Source organism: Varroa destructor, unplaced genomic scaffold, assembly GCF_002443255.2.
Source record: "Varroa destructor unplaced genomic scaffold, Vdes_3.0 BEIS01000002.1, whole genome shotgun sequence".
In the NCBI taxonomy this organism is placed as follows: Eukaryota; Metazoa; Arthropoda; class Arachnida; order Mesostigmata; family Varroidae; genus Varroa; species Varroa destructor.
The window spans coordinates 15,745,989-15,766,675 of record NW_019211455.1 but is presented as its reverse complement, the minus strand read 5'-3'; the positions used below and the strand labels follow the sequence as shown (position 1 = coordinate 15,766,675).

The 20,687-nt window shown below is 38.8% G+C and overlaps 2 protein-coding genes across 29 annotated transcripts; one reads left to right on the top strand and one right to left on the bottom strand.

The window, feature by feature from the left end:
* Positions 1-1,146: 1,146 nt before the first annotated feature.
* Positions 1,147-8,290, bottom strand: LOC111243629 (uncharacterized). 26 transcript variants are annotated; one of them, XR_015321648.1, is made up of 6 exons: positions 7,250-7,483; positions 5,302-5,489; positions 3,363-3,501; positions 2,822-3,061; positions 1,823-1,961; positions 1,147-1,623 (listed from the first exon to the last, which is right to left on the bottom strand). XR_015321648.1 is itself a non-coding variant. In XM_086980706.1 (6 exons), the coding sequence occupies exons 5-6, from the start codon at positions 3,010-3,012 to the stop codon at positions 1,374-1,376; spliced, it is 441 nt and encodes a 146-aa protein (XP_086836832.1). In that variant the 5' UTR covers positions 3,013-3,061; positions 3,363-3,501; positions 4,992-5,141; positions 5,302-5,489; positions 7,250-7,480; the 3' UTR covers positions 1,147-1,373. The 26 variants fall into 26 exon arrangements, 25 of the variants coding, with proteins under 25 accessions (XP_086836832.1, XP_086836835.1, XP_086836849.1 ...); XM_086980706.1 differs by lacking the exon at positions 1,823-1,961 and adding an exon at positions 4,992-5,141 and having other exon boundaries at positions 7,250-7,480; XM_086980709.1 differs by lacking the exon at positions 1,823-1,961 and adding an exon at positions 5,075-5,141 and having other exon boundaries at positions 7,250-7,480.
* Positions 6,477-18,871, top strand: stmA (Protein EFR3 homolog stmA). Of its 3 annotated transcripts, XM_022789443.2 has the most exons (11): positions 6,477-6,712; positions 8,301-8,377; positions 9,171-9,571; positions 9,814-10,007; positions 10,793-10,816; positions 14,689-14,906; positions 15,182-15,378; positions 15,824-16,454; positions 16,727-16,970; positions 17,177-17,397; positions 17,699-18,871. In XM_022789443.2, the coding sequence occupies exons 1-11, from the start codon at positions 6,703-6,705 to the stop codon at positions 17,990-17,992; spliced, it is 2,511 nt and encodes an 836-aa protein (XP_022645178.1). In that variant the 5' UTR covers positions 6,477-6,702; the 3' UTR covers positions 17,993-18,871. The 3 variants fall into 3 exon arrangements, with proteins under 3 accessions (XP_022645178.1, XP_022645176.1, XP_022645177.1); XM_022789441.2 differs by lacking the exon at positions 6,477-6,712 and having other exon boundaries at positions 8,244-8,377; XM_022789442.2 differs by lacking the exons at positions 6,477-6,712; positions 10,793-10,816 and having other exon boundaries at positions 8,244-8,377.
* The last annotated feature ends 1,816 nt before the right edge of the window (positions 18,872-20,687 follow it).

The window sequence follows — 20,687 nt, the reverse complement described above, 5'->3', positions numbered from 1 at the left end:
GATATGGAACATGGTTACATAATTTCCCTAAACGTTTCACGCTAATACAAATACGATTCCTTTCACCATATTCCGTCATTATACATTTATAGCTTGTAAATTCGATGTAAATGATGGCTTTTATTTTCATTTATTACTAATAAGTCAAGATGGACTTTGTCGGTTAAACTTATCGGGGCTGCTTGTATTGTAACGGTGATCGAACCGCTCAAAGCTTAGTAAAAATTTTGATTTCAACAATCTTTTGGCTTGATTATCATAGATTCGACAATGTGTGCCTGTGCTGAGCTTGGCTCAATGAATATGCTTGTGATGGACAATGCGCATATAGACGTCTCATAGAGGGTATTGAGGATAGACGAACGTGGCAACTCCAGCTTCTTTTGGATTAGAGCAGTCCGTCCGTAAATCCGACACTTTAGCTTATTTAGTTTTGTACTTTACCGCGGTTCAAGGCGCTATACAAATACGCTAAAAATAAGAGAACATAAAAAACAGGCTTTGCCGCCAATGTCATACCGGACCTATTCCTATTCGTTGTTCTGGAGAGTTTTGTAGTGTTAAATGTATAAGTCGCTGGTAAAAAAAAGAGTCTGACCTTGTAGCGCTTTCAGAGTGAAGGGATGAGGGCTATACAATTATATGCGGCTTGGATACACTCTTTAAACACAGACATTATTTCTGGCTCGATTTTGGCCGTCAATAGTATATAAATGCAGTACTTCGGAAGATTTTTTAAAGTTAATTCGAGCGTAATATAATTAACTGTTACCGACCTGACTGTTTAGACTCGGCTGATATCGCTTCAATCGCTTTCGTTTTTTTGACGAATAAGAAAGATCGCAGCCTAGTTAGTCCTTCAAAAGCAGAATAAAACAATGCTTTTTAACTAAATCGTGGACGGATAACTCGTCGTTATGCCCCACCCTGAGAGAAGACTACAGCTCAAATTAGAGGCAAAGTGGACAATGTTTCTACTCAGAATCTCGATAACCAGACCCCGGAATGATTCTTTGAGAGTTAATATATCATTATAAGCGATTTGACATTTCCTGAAATACGACAGCAGTAGTCTTACCCCAGACTTGAAATAAAGCCTGGTCGAAAATACAGGGTACAAGGCAAAGTCAATAAAAACAAGTTACGCAATCAAACAGCCATATTATTATTAGTATCATTATTCCTAGTGATTTCTGATGATGTTTATTGTGTTTGCACTAAACATCATAATTGAACAGAACGTTAGAACTCAATGAATAAGCAGTATCCAGTATCGATGGGAACTTAGTGTAATGACAAATCATCAAATTTCACTTTGCAATACTCCCAGGCTTTCATGTCACTGAACATGTTGCTCGAATATGAGATTGGCCCTATGCAGATATACTACGATTGTAGTATCGGTGTCTATAACAGAATGCAAAACAGCTCAAAACGTTTATATGCGCGTTGTAATCTTGTTCATCACCGATGAACAGCTCCAAAACAAACCGCGACGATTCGGCCGCCGATTTGCTTTGGTTGTTGCCGAGGTTGTAGGCGCTTGAAGGCCCAAGTCGCGTATCCCATTCGCGCAGTTTTGCCTGAGATGACAACACTGCCAAACACGAATATACTTCCGTCCTGAAATAAATCGTATATGAAGCATTAACTTATTAGAAAACCAAAAACACACGGTTCGCGGTACGATTTGTATGACCAGTCAAAGCATTGATCTTCTAGGATTTGCTGTTACTAGCTAATGCCTCTAAACATGCAAACGATCTTGATCTTTGTGTTAGTTCAATGGACCTCATGTAAGACTCGACTCTATGAAACCTACATTATGTACTGCTTCAAATGAACACACTCGTATTGCGCAAGAGATTTGACGCTCCGTTTAACTTATATAACTTGAGTATCAAGGCAAAGTTATGCCCTGTAACGTGCTCTTTCCGTCACTGATCATCAAACCGGTGTACCTGCGATGTAAGCATAAGGTCTGTAAACAAAATACATTGTCGTAAAAGGAAAAAACATTTAGCAAGCACCTGGTACTGGTACAATACGATGTATGCAAAAATTTCGCATATTGTTCCCTGGTAGCCGTGTGGACTTACGTAGATACAGAGAGCTACCTAGCAGACCAGTTTGGTTATCATGCCTAGGTTTTGGATGGAAAAAAGTGGAGCGTAGCCTAGATATGCTGTAGGTCGAAATGTTTCGTGTTGGGTGAGGCCAACGGTTTGAAGCAAGCCTTTAAGACATTATCAGTTGTAAAACTCGAAATATTTGTTCAGGTTGTGGGCTCATAAGCAGGCTCCTATTTAATCCCTTATTATAAAAAAAAAAAACGAGAGAAGGGAAAACTGTTCAGAATTATCAGAAGCGTTTACATTAGCCATGAGCAGTTTACTATAAATGTGGAACTAAAAGCTTTTATTTATAACCCGATAGAAGAAACTCATGGATATTGGACTAATGCGGCTTAAAGAACCCTCTATTTGCTGCTGGCTCCTCTTGAATGACTTAGAGTCGAACGCTGGTAACTGTCCAAGAAAACAAAAAGGGTTCAACGACGTTGGAATTATTTTACTTATCGATGAACAATATGTAAATTATTTTCCACCAAATATACAGAAATTAAATCTGAAGGGACTGTAAAAGCAAATTAGTTGTCTTTTTTGTATTCAAAAGGTTATGCGAATTTAAATTCTCTCTAGATAATGTCATAATTATCTTTACTAGTTTTTTAGTATGTAACTTTCTAGATAACCATTACTAATTATAATTATTATTTAACTAAACATTTAGTATATATTTAATAATAGTTATTGTATACCTGTCAATTTCTTGAAAGCGGTAAACGGGAATTAGCGTGTTTTCTTCGAACACGAGAAATTTGTCCTTATTGACAGAGATTTCATAGTGGCACGTCGATGAGATTGCCTTCTTTTCAAGATCTTCTGAAGTGCTTAGGCATTCCCATAGCCGCTCGAGAATGTGCAACCTATGTACATTCATTGAATACATGTGCCCGTCGGTATCGTCACCACGTACAGGTACTCACCGTCAATGATGACTGCCTTAAAATCACAAGCACAGTACCAGAGCAAAGTCACGTTAGAAGCTTCAATTTTACTTACTGCTTTCTATGGGAAAAACGCAGACTTTTGTCGATGCCTGTGCAATTATATATATATATATATATATATATTAATAAAAATAAAACTGTCACCATTTGATGAGAGACGTTTCTATGCCAACATCATCTGGCGAGTAGCCATCAAAAGAATAGAGGCAATCTTCGCTGCGCGGAAATCGATACTTTGAGTGGGCTTGAAATGGGCACAAAATTAGAATAAATCTAGAATTTGTCATACTTGCCATCAGCGAACGCCGTTATGGAAATGGATATGCGCGTGATCCAATGCAGATTCACTTGCTTCACGCACTTCATATCAAAGGGACTCGTTTCTAATATCTCGGCTAGAGTGGTCCAAGCAAAGCTGTACTATGAGACTGAAATTAGAATGACAATGAGGCAAGGTATTGATCACGCAGTTGGCATTCTGTATTAATTCTAACGTTACTACGATTTTTGTTTTCCAAATTTTTTTTGTCTGTACTTTTGGATTTTCTGATAGAACTGTGTTGGAACTGAATCCACCACTACTGGGGATGAGGCAAGTGTTCGGAAGGTTTTTTGAATAACCTCCTAAAAGATTTTGGTCAGCTTGACCACCTGTGTGAAACGCCCCACTTTTGACAGGACTGGTATATTAATCGCGATCATCTACTTTCCAAAGCGGCGCAGGACTCAGCATCACGGTTGAAAATGACGGCTCAGATATGATACTACAACAATATTTTCAAGTGTTTATAGCAATAAGCTTATATGATGATTTAAAATTTATTGATGTTCGACATATGTTAAGGTTTGTCTTATTTCAGCTATAATATGCAGATAATATATAATCCATGGCTGCTAAGGTAAACTTTCCTGTAGATCTTAGCCTACAAATTGACTGCCCATCGTAATGTAGCTTCAATGTACTACATACGTTAGCAACCGACACAGTCCACTTCAGCGCTTAGAATTGCCCCCACTAATCTAAAGGTCCCGCAACTACAGCAGAGTATAGCTAACTTGAATGGTCGTCGATGAGCACAGCACCATCGGTGGTTTGCTAGTAGTGCAAATTTTTAGTTAGTTGACAAGAGAATCGAATTTGCTTAATTATATAGGAGTTCATAAATAAATCCAACATATGGGTCTGTTGCAAACTTCGCGTTCTCTAACTTACAGAAACTGATGTTTAAAAAAAAGACTATACTGATAATGTGTACAGTATTAATCTACAGTACAGATTAGTCTAACGTTAGATACGCACGCTGCGTTTTAAAACATGAGGAAGGTAATAATACATCATTCATGGCATACACTTATGGTAGAATAATCCTATTCTAGTTTTTTTTGACATCAATTGCGAACGACTTTTCAATATTATCCAGTCCCGTTTCGCATTTTTTTATTCTTCTCGTTATTTTACCGTTCTGATAGGAAACATGTCCTGCATGCTGGCTAGTCTTATAATCAGCTCGTATTTTAGATCGTGGCATCATTTCGCTTCCGCGTTCATTCTTCGCTCTTATTCTTAAACTTAGAATGCCTGAAGTGTAGCACGTACATGACATAATATTAAAAATAACATGCTAACTCAAGAAATATAAACTTTGTGGGTCGATAAATAAAACTTGTAGTATAAGTCAGTGCTTAACGGCAGTACCGAACGCATAATTCGAAACAGATATTTACTACCGCGAAACTTAAGCCCGCGACTCCATAAATACGACCCATTACCACAAGATTCATTAGTGTGACGGAGACATTATTTCACCAAGGTTTTGAAGAACATTGATGAGTACTTCAAACATATATATTCGCGCTTATTTGCGGATGAACGCACATGTGCATATAGTAATGCATATAGGAATTCTGTGCCACCTACATATCCGCGCTATCCTGTATACTTCTTCACAATTTTCGTCTCTGTCGAGCCCTAAAGCAATTCTGTGGGGGATCCAAGGGTACCTCTTTCTTGTCCGCCAGTTCTCAACCGTAAGCTCCAGCAGAATTTGACGATGCAATTGACTAAAAACTGTAACAATTCTTTGCAAAGCTAATTTCTTCGATTTGGTATTGGAGAAATATTGATGGCACACTCTAGCCTCTCTTATTTTTACCACTAACTATTAAACGTAAATTAAAATTCAAGAGAGTGGAAATAACCTTCCGTAAACATAAATAATGACTCTTACATGGCGAAGGTGTTTGGTCTTTGGAAAGCTCAACAACTTCTGTCTTTAAAATGTATCTAAGTAATACGTATGTAACGTCTCGAGTTGCGCGAAAAATCCCTTATAACGAATTTTGTTGAAAGAAACTTTCCGTCAATTTTGAGCTCGTCAATAAATCCCCAAATTGCCGGTATGAGAGTGAAGAGGACCTGAGCAGACACAATAACAAACAGATGTCTAGAATTATTGGCTTGTGTCTGGGCATGTATACATAGTATTAGACGGAAATGAAAGCACATCTGCGCATGTGTGTAATTCTATGGTGCCATTGGCGGGCCGGGGAGAAATTTCTGTGTAGAAAATCTATAGCTTCGAGTATTGGAAAGTAAACTGATTATTTTCGCCAGGTTAAACGGGAGCTGACAAACACACATCTATGCCGTCATTACAATTAACGCAAAATTTACAAATACGACTGTCGCCCCACAGTATTAGATTACCAAAGTACGGGTTTGACAAGTTTACCACCTGTACAATGTCAAATCTAATTAAATGTAGAAACAGTGTGAAAAATCACATCTGGATGATAATAACAAAGAAAAAGAAAAACACTTTAAACCATAACTGTGGCAGAAATTCTTATTCTCAAAACAACGCTTCCGTTATCTAGAGATGGTATAAAAATGTTTGCGTAAGAGCAATATTTGTACCATTTCGCATCATTTTGTTATTGGTGTACCCCACATTGTACAAATGTCGTTCGAATACAAAATTATACGTGCTGTATATAACTATCATTCAAAGATCTTTCGTTTATATTTGCTACCTCGCTGCTAACACATTAGATTGGTGGTAATTTGTAGTCCCGAGGAATTCGAATTGGTTGATCCCGTGATGGGTAATGCTAAAATAACTTCTATTATTAATTGAATTACCGGATACTTCTGCTTCGAAGGTGGGTAAGTCGTATAAACTTTTCAAATTAGAACATTACGTTAGCAAAATTTATTTATTATATCTTATTAAGTGACGCTCGATAAACACAATTTTTTCCTGAGTCGACTTGACTGGCAGATTGAAATAATATCTTGACTTAGTTGTTTCCGCGCTTGTTCAGACAGCTATGCTCCAATATTGCCCGAGGGTGGAGAGCTGCGTACCCTCTTCTTTCAAAAACCCAACAGTTCCGAGCATTAATAATGTTTGCCCTGTTGAGTACCATGCAATGAACTATCTATGGCACTGTGTCTACTATGAATCCCTAAAATGCTAACAGTGTTGCCTGCACTATATCGGAGCAAAATGTTACTGCAGAAGTATGACAACAAATGACAGCTGTTCGCAGTATGCATCCTCAATGAAAGTTAAACCCTACGGGCCTGTGTATATTTCAAGACGTAACTGGTAGTTCTGTTCGCCACGATGTGTCCAGGTTAGACACTTTTGCTAGAGTATAACACCAACGATAAGAGCATTGAATAGCAGCTTACTAGTCAGTCGATCTTATCGTATCCATTTTACCTTACAAAACTGAATAGGAAACCACGAAAATTCTTCTACTTATATAACTAAGACCATGCTCGTAATGTTAATAATGACCAACGAACTGCATAGCAGCATCTCAATTTCTGTGGATGTTCCGCAAAATTGAGTGTTCCGCACCGCAACTCATAGTAAAGGAGTAAACAGTACCAATTGTAGGCGTTCTTTGCATCGTATCAGACACTTATGCGCCTTTATCAACATATGTCGTATATACCTATACTCTGCTAAGCTCTAAAAGTTCATAGAAACACTTGTTTACCACTTTGGCTGTCTTGTACTGAATAGCACTTCGTGCTATAAACTATTGGATAATATTGGACTACTGCGGCAGCTGTTCAGTTGTCGTCCGTTCACATTCGTCTATGCTCAGCCATTAGATATAGTACACACAAGCACACAGGCGGACGTACTTACGTCAACTCACCCAGCTGGGTATTACTCTATTAGAACAACTTTCGTCGGCGAGGTTGGCCCTCGGCTAAAAAAAAAGTTCCTATCAACTAGTCGATAACTGACTTCACTTAATTCTACTAAAGCAAACTGGCGTGGACGGCTACAAACGCTACACTCATTTCCCTCTGTATCTCTCTGTGTGTTTATTTATGTCTGCGTCTATCATTCAGCTGTCGACTAAGCCACCAACTTGTCTTCTCTCATGACATCTTAACACTGTTGTGGTCGCTGTAGGACTACAGGCCGGCTAGTAATGCCACTTAGTTCAATGTAGTAGTACTAGATACGTTCTAGCGTCCGAGATAGGACAACAAGGAAGTTAGAACATTTGATTTCAGCCTCTGCTGAACTGCGCAAAATTGAGCTGAGTGGCGGTTATCAATACCACCAAGTAAAAGTACAGTTACCATTACGCTTCATCCGGAATGTCTAGCATTTGTGTGGGCTCTTATGCTATCAAAGCACCAGACAGCAAAAAGCGCAGTACAAACTCACGGATCTAGTTTGTGCCTTACTCACGCTTGGTACTAGATACGGCTACCGTTATAGTTGTCTGCCAAAAATATTTCTTGGCCCATCTGCCGAGGGTCTTGTAGCAGTGTCTCCGGAATACATTTCAACAATAGACGCCAACATATGAACAAGGTTCACTTTCAATCACCTACCGCTAAAGCCAAACAGATGAAAGGCCGAACTAAGTGCGGTTGGACACTGCAATGACAAAATCGACATTGTTAACTGTTCATGTATAAAACGTAGTACCTTACGAAAGGGAAATTAAAAGGAGGTGGCCCTGGACGTAAAGCGACTACACCATGCTATGAGTTACGTTCTGTGAGAAAAAAAATAAACAGTTTCAGTATGTTGAAGCTTACTCGGAGACGGTGTGTATGGGAGCTTGTTGATGTCGTTAATGTCGTGTTCAAATAGCTGATCGAACCATAGCAGATGATTACAATAAACCTGGAAAATGGGGATCAAAATGAGATTTATGAGAATAAGACTGGTGAAGTGCGTTTCAGGATGCTGTGGCTGCTGTTCGGCGCTCAAGCCCAGATACAAACGACTTGTCGACTCGATCTACCCGATCAATCCCGAGGTAAATATTTGTATAAGTACCACACGAGCAATAATAATAACAATATTTTTTTGTGAGATATTTAATATCTATTAGCTAGTCTGTTAATTTTCGGATGGGTCAACTTGCTTTTATGAATACAAAGCGTCTAACCTTATGTACCCATTAAGTAGAATATCGTTGTAAATTTGAATCAGAGGAATAAGTAATTTATGTTCATCATTAACTCTCGGTCATTAACTGATAATATGAGTTAGTACACAGTCCGACATAGAATAGTTTGATTACACTCACTCAGTGATTTAATAATTATCAGGCGAGAGAGTTAATCGATGATAAATCATTAAATTTGGTGAATTACTGCCACATGGAAATGAGAAAAAAATTCTTTAAATTGAAGAGATATTCTTCTTGAGATTTTAAGCCAATAACGATTGCTAGCAGACTAGCGATCGTTTGTCAGTACCAATCATTGTCGTGAGGTCAACATCTTGTTGACGTCTACAAACCTTACGATGTATTCATATATAGTGAAAAATATCCATTTTAATAAATTTGGAGAAAAATCCCTTGAGTGAACTGGAATAATATGAGAAAATCCAGTATTTATTACTTCTGCGAATAGCGTCACAACATTCTAGAACAGGTACAACACTCTTGTTTAAGAAAATTTAGTGTGATCTCGTTGATTCACATAAATGGGCTAATTGATTAACTCGATTTGTTTACGTCTTAGCTACTCTTGCTTAACCTAAATGAATTAGCGTGAACGACAGTATTATTTTGTTGGTCTGCTTGCTGACGGTTATTACAGGATAGCTTGGTCAAAATATCAATGGAGAAATTGACTTTCTACGCTGTCAGTTCTCCAGAAAAGCTTGATCGTATAGGCGAATACATTGCTTATCGGGTGCAACGTGATATCCACCGTGGACGGGATCAAAACGTAGAAATGTCGATGGAGGCCATGGACTCATTATTGGTTGCATGTCACTCACAAAGTCTGAATCTTTTCGTCGAGTCCTTCCTCAAGATTGTCCAGCTTCTACTAGAGAGTCAAAATCCCGAACTTCAACTGTTGGCTACCCGAAGCTTCGTGAAGTTTGCCAATATCGAAGAGGACACCCCTTCCTATCATCGACGTTACGACTTTTTCGTGTGCAAATTCGCTTCGCTTGCCCATTGCACACATAGCGATACACAAATGATGACAAGGTCAGACGAATCGGTTATAGAGTCTTGTTTGACAAGTTTTTGTCACGCATGATCTACTGGCTCGTTACTTTTTTCATTGAGAGAATAATTTTTTGCTTATTGTTGTTATTATTACAAAAAAGATTTTTCGAAAAGATCGACGCATGTTCAAGAGACCCAATGTATGATTCTAGCCATGATCCAATGTCACGTTTAAATAACAACAAGAAAGTGCTAAGTTATTTCGTTCGTGTATACTATAGGTTGCGTATGGCAGGCGTTGAAGGTCTTCAGGGCGTTATACGTAAAACTGTTAGCGACGAACTTCAAGTAAATATCTGGGAAGATTTGCATATGGGCAAAATTGTGCCCTCACTGCTCTTCAATATGGCCGAGAAGCTCCCGTCAGCAGGCGACTCCGATGAGCAAGGTCCGACCAGTAGGCTTCTTCGGCAAGGTAAAACAGATATTCTCCTATTGTCGGCAAAAAGTTAAGTCCCCCCCCCCCCCCAAAGCATGGAGGCGTCCTTCAGAAAAGCTGCTGACTAAACAAAGCTGATATGCAGCGTGCTTTTCAAATCTGCATCTCCATCCGGTTTTGTTGGAGTTGGGGCAACAAACAACTTTAACTCAACTGACATACGCGCAGATATTTGTTACAAAAGTACTTGTAGGTAATAAGACTCCTTGTGGGTAATCACTGATCGTTGACACGTACAAAGTATGGGGCTACATGTAAGAGGTGGTGCTTCATAGGCAAGTAGCTGAGGCAAAAAAATACGGATGGCAACAAAATAATACAACTCAGATGTAATTTTTATATTGCTATATTTTGATCAAATTATTCGGGTTGTTCAACTGACGAGTTAATCTTTTCAATCCAGTTTTAAGCACCACAACGAATACTTGGGGATAAACATACTCTATTTCTCCTGGGGTCATGCTATGACCTACAGTAAGTAATTATTAAAAAGTGACCTGAATCTTTTTCCACCAGTAGCCGTAAAATCGACCATTGACATTATAAATACATATATTATATCATAACTAATATTTGAATGTGTTTTTTTGATTTTCGATAACATGATTATAATTAATATATCCTTATTATAGTTGTTCAATTAACGAATACTTATTATATCTACCCGATTACTTTGATCTTCTTTCTTACTCATGACGATTGTGTTGCTGTCGTTGTGCGTGTGTTAATATTAATCGATGTGGCCGTGAATATGTAAGCAGGCGGAATCGACCTGTCTTCCCCGAGTGAGTATCTTGATCTTGCGCATCTTTTCCGAGTGCTCGGCGTTTAGTCCATGGTTCGCACATTCCTCCCACTGCTATTACTCGTACTATTTTCCTGTTTTTCCCTTTTTCTTTTGTTTTTTTGGTCGCCACTTTTCAATCTACATGTCGCCGCACCCCTTATGACCTGTATGGTGTAATGGCAGATTCTGAGAATAACCGGCCGGCACCTTTGCCGCTTTAAGTGCCTTTCGCGCGCCCGGCTTTGCGTTTTAGTCTCTTGGTTTTGAATTTTGGCTTGGGCGGGCGGTAACCAGGCGATACCAGCTAGCGAGGCCTGCGGTCTCGTTGTGGGCCGCTTAACAGCGGCGAGCAACAAACGGTTTACAGTTATTACATCTTCGCTGTTGTGCCTTCGTTATTGCTCACTGATTTCACTAGTTTGGATGTTTCTATAATATTCTATCTGGTGGTGATTAGAGCCATTCCATCGTGTGTTATCCTCGCAGGCAGTCATCACTGAATAGCTAATACGGATGCCGAGAAAGCCAGCGCCATCAGCTTCAGTTCGGCTACAGAATAATTGTCGGTTTGATGAAATAGTACGCAGAAAATTATCAAATGTAAATTGCGCGGCGCCCATCCCAATACATTCCCCTGCGGTAGGCAGCGGATAACTCGGCACGCATTGTTCGCTTTGCCTGTCTGTGATCTTAGTGCACGAATACCAATACGCTATTTGAGTTTGTACGTATAATTTAATTTGATACTATGCGCTTGTTTACGTGTGAAGTTGCTGAACACATAGGCGCGTCCTGCGATTTGACTGCCTCAGCTGTTGCTGGTTGTTTCTGCGTTTCTGTCGACAGCAAGAGGTTCTTTCCGAGCTCATCACTCTCGATCTATTTCACTAATTCTTCTTTTCCATTAACACTTTTGCTGTTTTTTTTCAATTTTCTCATTTCTAAACTCGCTTTCTTCCTCAAGAGGTTTTTCATCAGATTTCTATATTGCCGCCGATAGTTTTGCCAGCTAATAGAGTGCTCATACTATTTTTTGAGCAATAAAATGTGCTTAGCATCACCTGAGCAAATTAAAATCAGCAATTTACGCGTCACTAAATATGTCTGTTGATGGACGAGTACTTTTAATACGATTGCTGCTCGCCCTACTAATTTAGAAATGTCTAAACCTTAAACTTCGTATTTTTCCAAAGCCTTTGCCTGTTAATATTAGAATAACGAAGGCCTTACTGACCTTATTACCCTCGTAAGCTTGACAAGAACAATTGGACTTCTCTTAACCGTACTCTATTAACTTTATCCATCCGTTTTCGCGCGACGCTAAAATGACCACCGCCCGTACGCAGATGTTGCTGTAGATATGTTCTAACCTAGCCTTTCCGACAAACGCAATCCCGCCTCTTTGTCTCCAAATTATTCTTATAATTCGATTCAAGCTGCTTTTACGCATTAGGCCTAATTACGTAGCCCCTAACGACCGTATGACTCTGCGGAGATTCTCTCTTCCGTGGATTATATATAACGGAATGTCCATTCATCTGTGTATAGGTGCACATATAAGTTTACTAATGCTAATGTAATAGATTTGTTCTATTTTGCAGTGAGTAAGAGGTTTCTGGTAGATTAGTTAGCTCCTGCGCTATTTGAAATCTTGCTTATAAAGCCAGCATATATTTGGTAGTTGCGAGAAAACTGTATAGATGCCTACCTAGTCAATTACTCTAGCAATAATAGAGGCTCTTTTATGTGTGATAGGATTAAAGGTATTTTTCATCCGGAGTAGGCATCAATCCGGTTTTATTAGTGCTGCTCGATAGGCTTGCTAAAACACTGGCAGCATATTTGGGGGTAGTATAATCGGAACGACTATACGACGTAACCGCAAACAGGCGATATTGAAATCTCTGAAACCCAATGTTTGTGAAAAACTGTTTGGTTCTACGCCAGTTTAGCGTTTTGATTAACAATATTTAACTTGCAGTATCACAGTACAATATTACAACACAGCTCATTATACCGTAGTGACTTTACAAAAAGGGATATAATAGATATATCAAAATCGCTTTACTTAGAAGGATATACCATAAGACGCTAGCAACAGGATTAGGTTCTACTGAGCATCTATTTTTATCGAAGTAAAATTGATAAGCAGTTAATGTTGGCATCTAAGCTTTTCCTTTCCGGCTGGACGACTGACCATTTCGCGACAAATGCCTAAAATGCCCCGACTTCTTCGCAACAACAATAGCCCCTTCGGAATCCAATGGAATTATTTGGTGCTTTAATTAGATGACGACACGTGAACGTATTCTAGCTATTGTCATTTCTTAAACCAAACATATATATATATATATATATATATGTATGGACTGTACTTCTATGCTTACTTTTATCTGTTTCGTGCGATTTTAGCTTGTTACTCACTTTTTGGCTTTTATGACTCCTTATGACTTCCGCTTTTTCTTCAGACATCTTTTTTATTGTACCTTTTATTTTACTTCTCTGTTCTCAGATGTTTTAAGGTCATGAACATCCTTTTCTTTTATTGCATATTCCCTGCAAGTTCAAGTTCAATGTCACCATCTAATCAAAATTAAATGGCGCGGTTTTACCTTGACATATAAAACTAGATGAGAAACGGCAAAACATGCTATTGGCAATGGTAATACTATCTAGCTTGCAATTATCATTTTATAAGTATATTCAAGCAACGTTAAGTGTAGGGAGATCTAAATCTCTCGTATCGTTCACTTTGCTTGAATACATTTCTCCTGTAATATTACTTATGACCGCTTGAAACAACAGAGTATGATCACTAAATGCTGTGCTATAATGGAAAAATGTCGATCTCACACGCGCGCAGACGTGCACTGATCATGGTTCACTTTCTTTAGAATTAACAGATTTACCGTGAGATCTTTTTTTTCTAAATATATATCTTAACTATTTTTACTATAAACATAATCGTGTTGATTTGTTTAGGTTGAAGAGCCGGTAAGTAATCAAATTCGATTTACATCATAGTTTCTACTAAACACGTCTAGCTAGAAATGTTCTAGCAAATACATAATACAGCTGCTATTATGTTATCGAACGGTTGATTGTGTAGCAACCTGCGATAATAACGAGATCAGTATAGTCTCACCTTTGTTGACTTTTCGAAACATTGGAATATTTGGCTTTGATAATCTCTGTGAGCAGCGGGCCAGCTTCAGTTGGACATATTTACAAATGTCCATATTCCATTTGATATATTTCTGCAACAACCTTGTCTGTGTATACAATGATAATATTTAGAAAAGAAAATTCTGATCCTATACTTTCTGTTCGGTGAAAACGTTCATCTATCGGTTTAAATTTACCGCTTCTCTCGAGCAAGCATACTGCTTTATTCGAAATTGTTGCATACTCTGTATCTCAACTATGAGCCTAATCAGACATATTTGATCCTTCCAGCCCAGCCCACTTGTTTACGCTTTCTGACAGCCTGTGGACGTGAAGTGATTTTGGAAATTTGGGTGGCACATTTTCAATACATATTCGCTTATTAGCAAAATAGAAAAAGCAAAATTAGATATGCAGTTTGCGACGCTATATTGGCCATTAGCTTTAGGTCTCTGTTATACTGTATCTCACTGACTTATGCCGCATTTCACGACATACGGCGATGACAAACATTCCCCGTACAGATCACCACTAGAAAATTCCAAACAACTTAGCTATATCCTATGTTGTCTCCGTTTCGCTGATGTTTAATTCAATTATTTATGAATTTATCGATTTGTCTTTACCTTTCCGTGTCCGACTCGCTGATTTTTCAATTTTCGCTCGCGGCACAACCATGTTGGAATCGTTCTGACACCTTCACAGGTGTCCTGGACGGCTTGGGTTGCCAAGATGATTCGAAGCAAACGCCCGAATCATTAGCGATCACCTGTTTCCGAGAGCTCATGTCTCGTGCTACCTATGGCCATATCAACTCAGTGATAAAGCCTGTTCTTACGCATCTCGATAAGCACCAATTATGGGCTGCTAATGACAACACGTTCGCAGTTCATGTCTTCAAAATTATCATGTACTCGATACAGGTAAGCCTGTAAGAACTAGGTATTCTCTACTCTCTTTCTTTGTGGAATAAGATTAAGCTTTATTTTCGGAAGCTTCGAAATAGGAGCTGCAGATAAAGTCAATGCATACATAATGTAAATATTAGGCCCCCCGAAATAATCTGAGATCTATTATCGTTTCAATGAGGAAATACACGAACCTAAAGAAAAGTGACGGTGGATCATTCCTGTTTGAAGTTTATGAATCCAAACACGAGTTTAGCGATCTGATATATAGACATGCGCGTTGATTACAGGCACAGTACTCCTACGCCGTCATTCAACTTTTGATGGCCCACCTCGACAACAAGTACTCCTCACAGAGCCGTACATTCCACCTTGAGCGTACGGGTATAGTAAAAGTACTATATCACATCGTCAACATTGCTGCCTCCGAAAGTGTGGGGCCATCCGTTCTCGACATCTTCCATTCGCTTCTAAACCATCTTCGAAGGTCAGTTCTTACAACAGCAGCAGCAAGCTGGTAGCTGCTTAACCAAATGTCAAAGAAATCATTGTATTTTGTCACCTCCGCACGTGCCTGTTGTCATAGCTTTTAAAACGTAGTCAATGAAACCTGAAAACTCTGCGATTATATTTATTATACTCTGTACAAATGAGATCTAAAAAAAATATTAGTGAAAATCATCATTCGGTCTACTCAACTAGCGCTATCGTTGTTGACATTTACCTTCAGCGATTCGTACGTAATTCACGTCGGGGCCAAAGCACATAGTGAAGGCCGTTAAATACCGTCTCTAAATTATTCTCGAGAAGCATATTTTCACTGTAATAAAATATACGAATTGTACTAAGTCACACTTGAATCAAACCACTCTATTATTTAAGCTAGATTAACAATCAGATTATATTTATTTTTCCTTTTATGATTGTTCCAGATCGATTCAGCTTGACAATGAAGAAATGGAAGCTAACTTTCAAGAAGCCGTGATTGAAACGCTCGGCGAGTTCGCTAATAATTTACCTGACTACCAAAAGACCGAGATTATGCTATTCATATTAAGTAAAGTACCACATAGGCCCGAGGGTGACACCGCCGCTAGCCCGACAGAAGGCGAACTTCAGAGAACAATGCTTCGCTCACTTCTAACGGTCGCGACGAAGTATTCCACAGTCAACCTCAACCAGGCTCTACCAGTGAGCTTCTTGCAGTCCATCTTGAGAATGTCACTAGCTCCTGATCTAAATGTGCGTATTATTGTGCAAAAAATTCTCCAGACGCTTCTTGATCGACACGACAACTTGACTAAGCTGGAACAAGTGGGCTTTGTTCCATGCACAGGAGATCCTTTGCCGACCCTGTCCGTGGAGAAGTGCTCCCGCCAGGACGCAGTATTTATGCGAAAACTGGGCCCTGAAATACTCTACCATATGTACGCGGGTATTCTGCTGAGGTCGAACACCTATGATAACTTTGTGTCAATTTACATTACGATGGCATTAATCGTTATTGAACTCGGTTCCGAAGAATTACTTACAGAGGTTCTTCGAATCATGTTCGCATTGCAGGTGAGCTTTAACGATACAGACCACATGGTAAAGTAAAAACACCAATTAAATGCATCGTATATAATTGTAGGCATAGACGTGTGAAACACGTGTGGTGAGGTGCTGGTGATCAACTCTAGGTGACCAGTTAGGCTAGAAGTCATTCATTTAATGTGATATTTAGTAAGCCACCGCGCTAACTGATGACAGCACCTACAAAATATAGCAATTAGTCAGTTAATCAACATTTTATTGTGATCTTCTTTAATAACCGGTTTACTATACAACTGTAGGAGGAGATGCAGAAAGAACCAACAGAGAACTCCGTTTACGTTCACCGGTTCATCGCATCGTATCTCTATTTGGCTTCGAGCCTCACATCAATTCCTGCGATGTTAACACACGTCAATGAGGTGATTTCTGCTCGAGTTGACGAATGCCCATGGCTGCTTCCTGGACCCGCACCCACCTCGCATCCCAACTCTCCCGGCAGCCTTCAGCTGGCCGACAAATACCTCTTCAATATGAAGTCGATTGGTAAATATATGGCAATCGCTACGCGACACTACGACCCACTCACTTATACCTATTGTAGACGATGCGTGTCTATATATATATATATATACAACTCTCCTATTTATAACGTCTTCTTCGCCAAAGAATTCTTCAATATACGCCACTATTGATCCCGAATATTCGGTGCGACTATTAATAATTCTCATGACTTGGCATTTGATGCGTAGGGGAAGCTCTGCACTCGTCTGGTCATGACACTTCAAAGTTGTTCCAACCGTATACTGCACCTGCGGCACTTCCCAGTGGAGTATCCGCGCAGCGTTCCATCATGGTAAACTTACAATCGGCAACGTTTACGAGCGCAGCTCCGAAAGCGGCGACCGATGGGGCCCAGAATTCTGCCTCGTTCGATCTTGGTTCTGTTGATTCGTCTCCTGGAACCGTAAAGGTACGTGCCGTACGCAATCGGAATGTTCCTGTTATGAATTAATCAAAAGATTCGAAACGTCATTCGCTCAGTTAGACTGAACCGTAAAGTTTTATTTGTGCTGCAATTAGTTTCTACTCCCCTTCTTTTGCGGGTACGCGCGCTTAACTTTCATGTCTGTATGACGATTCCAAGTAGTCATAAAACTGTTGAGAGAATTTAGCTTGTACAAATATGTATCATGCATAAAAACGGCGCGTAATATTAGCAAAATCGGTATTCTAATATATTCGTTTTATATGGGAAAAATCGAACCTTACAGAAATTTGTCGATTTAGAAGACGTTAGCGTCAAAGCTTTCAAGGCTATGCTGGGTCGCACAACGACGGCTGGTGCTGAACAAAGACGTGCCGAGGTTGTTAATATCTTCAAAACGACGCCCTTCAAACAGCTTTGCCAAGACATGAACCGTTCTTCCGCGAAAAATCTTCAAGGGGCACTCACCGAAATCTTAGCTATGGTCCCACTGGATAGCGTTGAGATTCCAAGCAAGGTCGAAGCTGAAATGGTTCTACCTTCGTTTCAGACGACCTTTCCCGATCTATTCGTGTATTAAACTGCTCCTCCTACTCCTATATTCGTTACGATTATTAAACGATTCGTTGTTATTGTTATGATGTGCTGTAAAAAAATATTTGTGGTTTAGATAGAATCTAATAGAAAAACAAATCCGAAGGCGATCATGTACGAGAAAAAATTAGACATACCTTCAGATTTGCTGCTTTTTGCGTCGAGTTTTACGTCGAGTTAACTTCTGGAGAGAGGAATCGTCTACTTTTGTCCGACACACAGCACAGTTCTCAAATAAAGTTGTATAATTGAATTCGTTAATGCTGCGTGTATCATACTACGAAAAACAGATTAGGAAACAGGTTACAATAATTCTATCGTATAGTAAGTAGTTAGTTCTAGGGCTATATTCGATGCTGCTGACTGATGCAGCCTAGCTAATAATTGTCTCGGATCAAAGAGTTCATATGGAAAGAGACATATATCTAGATACATAGGCACGAACAATAAATTGAATATTAAGAACAAAATTTGAGGAAAGAAAAACAAATATGTTAAGCTATCGAAAGCAAATTATTGCCAGTAGCAAATTATTTTCATCAATTACTACGTGAGCTGCCATTGTAATTCGGCGGCATTTTGTCGTCTGACGAAAAACATGTTGAATCATATCAGAAGGGACCTGTACGTTAGTCGAATCCTGAACACAACTCAAAATACTGATAAATTTTTAGAACTCATTTGCTTAATTTAATGGTTCTTCCTATAGGAAATTGATAATAAACCTATTATTTCACTTATTTTTTACAATTATGAGACTCCCGCAACTGCATAAGTTGATTTTTACCGTAAATTATCACATCTATTCGCATTGACAACTTGTTTTTGCTGACAAAGTTATAATAAATCTCGTTTCGACAAATTCTGCCTATTGGAATTGATTCTGTGCAAAAAAAAAATAGTTAACGGCGTATATATACGTTACTCGTTAAGAGTAAATTTAATATTATCGCGCGTGAATGAAAATCTTGTTCCGGCAATTTTCTCCGTGAGGAATCGAAAAGACTCGGAAGCAGATTGAGGCAGTGTCAAAATCTTATTTCAATAAATCATATATCTAGATACATAGGCACGAACAAATTTAATCGTAGTGTTAAAAATTCAAAAGCGGATGTTTTTTTTTTGCCATGTATGGTAATTGTACCAACGTCCAAATTTTAAAATTGATATGTTTTTATCTGAGGTAATTTGCTTGCGATTGTGATTTGACTCGCACCTAAGTAACGCTTAATGAAGTACATCTTATAATTCGCTATTCAGTGCTTCGAGATATGGTTTTTGTTCCTTTCGGGCACTATTTTTAGTGCTCCCCAGTACTGGTTCTATTTAATTAGCTTCCTTTTTTTAAACCATTACAACCTATATGTTTTTGACAAAACCTGTGATCAAACTATTTTTTGGTCCCTTAACATTGTTACCTTAGTGCATTGGTCGCAAGCTGTGCGGAAGGTTTCTACAATGTACACCTTATCAATGAGTTTTTGCCAAGTTTGACGATCCTAATACCATTGGTACGAAATCATAAAGCTGCTTTAATCTCTTTGTTGTCAATATCTCGTCTCTAATCTAGAGCGCTGACCGCTATCACTAAGTACTTACTAAATCCTTCCCTGCCATGGCATTTTCAAATGGTGGTTTTATTTTATTGTTGTATTATCTTAAATGAGCTCATGATTTCCGATTTCTTTTGCCGCTCATCCTTCATGCGTTTTTCCATAATCATGCGGCTTGTTCAAGGACGCTTAGGGAAAATTGAATTTCTTGGGTCATAGATCATCGATGAAATTGGTGCATTTTATATAAGTTTATCATTTTGATTACAAACACACAGATACCGTTATGCGGAAGCGAATTGTATATTCAGTATATGATTACCCTTGTCGTAAGAGCAACAATGATCACAAACCGAATGAATATACTAAAGATATATCCCTATAGATCCACAGTGCAATGACTTTCGTGCGAAATGTAGTTTTAACTAGTAAACGCCGGTATTGGCTTGACTATCTGAGGAATTATATCTGGTAAAATTGAGGTCGATAAGAATGAAGGCCAAAGTTGATGATGTATTATTTAGCGCAGCCTGAGATAATAAACTAGCAACCGCAATCCAAAACTTATATTGTGGCAGATTTAAATTATAATACCGTGTTATTGGTTTTAACTAAAGCCCTTCTAATGCGAAAAACAACGTATTTCTACGACCTTGTTTTTCTTATGTCAATGATTGTAATCCGTTGTTCAAGTAAATTAATGACAGACGCATGAAAGGTATGCGTGAATCTTATTCTGACATGTTAAAGAAACCGTTCTTCCAGAACATCATGACATTTTAAAGAAAAAATTCCTTCCGGCAATTAACCGCAACAAGAGAGTATGCCAGTGCCTTGCATTCAGGCTGGACCTTGTACCGATTGAAACACTGACACGGTCTACGAAGCTGTGCCACGAAGTCGCCATCGCTTTTGCTATCGGTTTTATTACAGTTCATCGAAGCACAGTTATAGACAGCAATGTACAAATACTTGGAGAAAGAGAGGTTATAGACCCATATTCGCTAATTTCACCTCTATTTTCCTTGTAATAATTTATTAATGTACTTAGTTATAGGTCACAATATGCAGGCTCGTTACTAATCGCTAAAAGAAACGTAAATCCAATGGATCTTTACATATCACGTA

Bases quoted from the DNA above. Each gene is read 5' to 3' on its own strand.
- LOC111243629 (XM_086980713.1), bottom strand. From the start codon at position 3,012: ATGTATTCAATGAATGTACATAGGTTGCACATTCTCGAGCGGCTATGG. The intron at 1,624-2,821 runs GTATACAATAAC...GATTTATTTCAG, and splicing joins CGCTTTCAAGAAATTGACAG to GACGGAAGTATATTCGTGTT.
- stmA (XM_022789441.2), top strand. From the start codon at position 8,249: ATGGGGATCAAAATGAGATTTATGAGAATAAGACTGGTGAAGTGCGTT. The intron at 9,572-9,813 runs GTCAGACGAATC...TGTATACTATAG, and splicing joins GATACACAAATGATGACAAG to GTTGCGTATGGCAGGCGTTG. The intron at 14,907-15,181 runs GTAAGCCTGTAA...CGTTGATTACAG, and splicing joins TTATCATGTACTCGATACAG to GCACAGTACTCCTACGCCGT.